This window comes from Engystomops pustulosus, chromosome 3 (assembly GCF_040894005.1).
Source record: "Engystomops pustulosus chromosome 3, aEngPut4.maternal, whole genome shotgun sequence".
Lineage (NCBI taxonomy): Eukaryota > Metazoa > Chordata > Amphibia > Anura > Leptodactylidae > Engystomops > Engystomops pustulosus.
In genome coordinates, this window is record NC_092413.1 from 208,560,406 (window position 1) to 208,563,597 (window position 3,192).

At 39.7% G+C, this 3,192-nt stretch overlaps 1 protein-coding gene across 1 annotated transcript; it reads left to right on the forward strand.

Moving 5' to 3' along the window:
* Positions 1-450: 450 nt before the first annotated feature.
* LOC140122919 (serine/threonine-protein kinase SBK1-like) lies at positions 451-2,299 on the forward strand. The gene is made up of 3 exons (XM_072144162.1): positions 451-565; positions 996-1,198; positions 1,526-2,299. Exons 1-3 carry the CDS (start codon positions 451-453, stop codon positions 2,297-2,299), a joined length of 1,092 nt encoding a protein of 363 aa, XP_072000263.1.
* Positions 2,300-3,192: the final 893 nt, after the last annotated feature.

The window sequence follows — 3,192 nt, forward strand, 5'->3', positions numbered from 1 at the left end:
AGAATATTATGCAACTTCCATCAGATGTCAACTCCATTTTATCCAGTGAAACTGGCAAAAAAAAAGCCATAGACATTACATATAGAAAAAGGTTTGTTGTGTTGTACAGAAGAACAATAATATGTTAATAGATCCAAATGTCACAAATAATCACATCAACGTCCAGGTGATATCTGTATTTGCATATGATAAGAGGGTCATTTACACTCCATTACCTATGGAAGGGGAGGGACATCAACTATTAGTCATAGTTTCCCTATAAAAGACAGATGGACCTCTTGGATAGCAGTCAGTTTTTGGAAACTGGATCCTCTTCTAGATCTTCTACAGAACTGACCCGGCAAGAGATTTATTCTCCTGTGACCCATAAAGACAAATCCAACTTCTTGGAGACCTTCTTGAATTATCATTGTCCAGTCACTATCAGGATAAATAATCTACAAATCCACCATGGAATTCTGCAACTTTGATTTGCAAAAGATTTCCGAAAAGAATTTCCAGTTCCTGGAGTATCTGGGACAAGGAACCTACGGCCAAGTGGTCAAGGCACGTGAGAGGGCAACAGGTAAATACCCAGCATGAAAGGTCTACAAAAGATACAGTTCAGTGAATAATCTGTAATATTTTTATAAGTTTAGTTTTTTGCCTTTAGGAATGTGTAACATTTCTGAAAGTTCTTTAGATGGTGGTTTTCATGTTATAGAATTCATTATTTTCTTTGCCAATGGGAGTTAGAGCCTTTTGACTTCCAAATCCTATTTGAAGGGTCCTATATTTGGAATAACCATTCTGCTTTGCATTACATGTTGTCTACTTTATGAAGAGTAATTATTCTTTATGAGAAGGATGAGCGCCTTGAAAAAAAGAATCCCTGCTCTCCTCAATAACTAAAAACTCTATAATAGATTGCATGAAGCTAGAAGACCACCCCTTCAATTTAAATATTCCCAAATATTCTAGAATTTTAATGATAAAATATATTTTCTTCTTATCAGGTAAAATGGTTGCCCTCAAAATGATGGAAAAGAACAAAACAAAGTGGACCTCCTTCCTACAGGAGCTTTGTACCTCCATATTCCTGTCCAGCTACCATGGGATCATCTTGACGCACTCCTCCATTGTGGACTGTGTGGACCACTATGTGCTGGCCCAGGATTTGGCTCCTGCAGGAACCCTCTGCGCTCTCATCAAGCCTGATGTAAGTATCTCAGATGAAATTATGGAAAAAATAATGTTTTTGGAATTTAGAAAAAAAATGTTAAAATGAATTCAATGAAATGTGGTCATGAATGGTTTGGTTTCTTATTCCTAAAGAGGTTTTATATTATTAGATCAGTGGTCTATAACCTGTAGTCCTGTAGTTGATGCGGAGGTCATGCAATTTTTGGAGTAGTGGTTTTACAGCAACCAGAGGGCCACAGGCTGGAGACCACTGATGTGGACTTAAGCCAAGATTTGATAAATTTATAGTTACATATTTTATCATTTACATAATGCACACGTCTAATAATATCTTCTTTTCTAGGTGGGGATTCCAGAGGTGATGGTGCGGCGCTGTGCACTACAGCTGTGCGGAGCTCTGGAGTTCATGCACAGCAAACAACTGGTGCACAGAGACCTCAAGCCTGACAATGTGTTATTAATGGACAAGGAATGTCACCAGGTCAAGCTGAGTGACTTTGGCTTGACCCAGCAGGTGGGAACTCCTGTTCCATTTATGTCCCCCATAATTCCCTACATGTCGCCGGAGCTTTGTAATTTAAAACCTACTGAAACCATAATTAACGATGCAAGCGTGGATATATTTGCCTTGGGTGTTTTGTTGTTTGTCGCATTTTCTGGAAATTTTCCGTGGAGAAGAGCGGTCGAGCAGGATCAACTTTTTAGGAAATTTGTTTGTTGGCAAAATGGTGTGGATCATGTTCCACCTCCGAAGCATTGGGAAAATTTCAACGGGGCAGCCCAGGAACTTTTTCATGTGCTGCTTTGCCAGGATCCCAATGCCAGGAGTCTTCTTAGTGTCTCAACGTATGCCGAAATTCCATGGGGAGTAGAAGAAATTCCGGATGAAGCTTTTCAATTATCAATTGCAGAAGATGATATTCAGGAATATAACGGTGAGATTATCATTATAGAAGCAGAGGATGAATATATAATAGTGGAAAATCATGGGGACATAGAATGCATCATAGTCGATGAAGCCACCAATGAGTCCACCAGCAGCCCCAGGCAAACAACGGTGATGTTTCTTGTGGATGACACCAGTCTGGCTTTGGGATGTGAAGTGGAGGTGACGTAGATGTAAGTTGAGGACTGGTGACCAAAGCTCCCTAGAGGAAACTAATAAGGTAAGTAGTATTTCTCTATTACCCTGAGTAAGTGTTACCACTCCGAATGTGAGATGCATTGAGGGAGGAGGGAGGAGGGAGGTTTATAATACTAAATGTGTAAATGTGGTCAATTATTGGAAATGAATAGAGAAATGGTAACGGTTTCTGGTCGTTGCACATTTTACTTCAGTGGTTTTTTTTTAAGCTTTGAGGTATTATTAGGTTGAAGAATAATTGTTATTATGGTTTATGCTCCGGTTTATCAAAGGGACATTTGTTTTTCCAGAAGAATCCCACGTTTTATATGCTGGAGAGAAATTGTAGTGTAATTGCTGATTATTTTATTGTATTATAGTGGGTAAGGATCAGGTGGGGCTGTGGAAGCGAGGATGTTGAGCTGGATTTTAGAGAACTTGATGAAAGTGGTTTTATCCTGTGTTTATACCAATATTTAAGGTTCTGCTTTTATAGTGGGAATGGCGAAAATATAGTTTGCCAATTATAAAACTGTTGATAGTGTCCATAGTGAGGTTTGGCTCCCGGTCTTAATATCTGGATTGCTTTATCTGTTCCTGTGTTTACCAGATATAGAAATGAAAGTGTGTGCTACATTGTTTTCTGTGTTTTAAAGAGGTTTTATGAGATGCAATAAATTTTGCCTATTTGTCTAAAACTAAGGCCCCTTGCACACTTAAAAATGTAATGCGCTGATCTTGCATCACACTCTCAGCGAGTGCTGCCTGGATCGCCCGGCCAGAACGCTGCAAAACGGAAGTGAACTGACATGCTGAGTTCAGTTCTGGTTTGCAGCGTTCGGGCCGGGCGATCTAGGCAACAATCGCTGAGTGTGATGCGCTGAACT

Bases quoted from the DNA above. Each gene is read 5' to 3' on its own strand.
- LOC140122919 (XM_072144162.1), top strand. From the start codon at position 451: ATGGAATTCTGCAACTTTGATTTGCAAAAGATTTCCGAAAAGAATTTC. The intron at 566-995 runs GTAAATACCCAG...TCTTCTTATCAG, and splicing joins GGCACGTGAGAGGGCAACAG to GTAAAATGGTTGCCCTCAAA. The intron at 1,199-1,525 runs GTAAGTATCTCA...CTTCTTTTCTAG, and splicing joins GCGCTCTCATCAAGCCTGAT to GTGGGGATTCCAGAGGTGAT.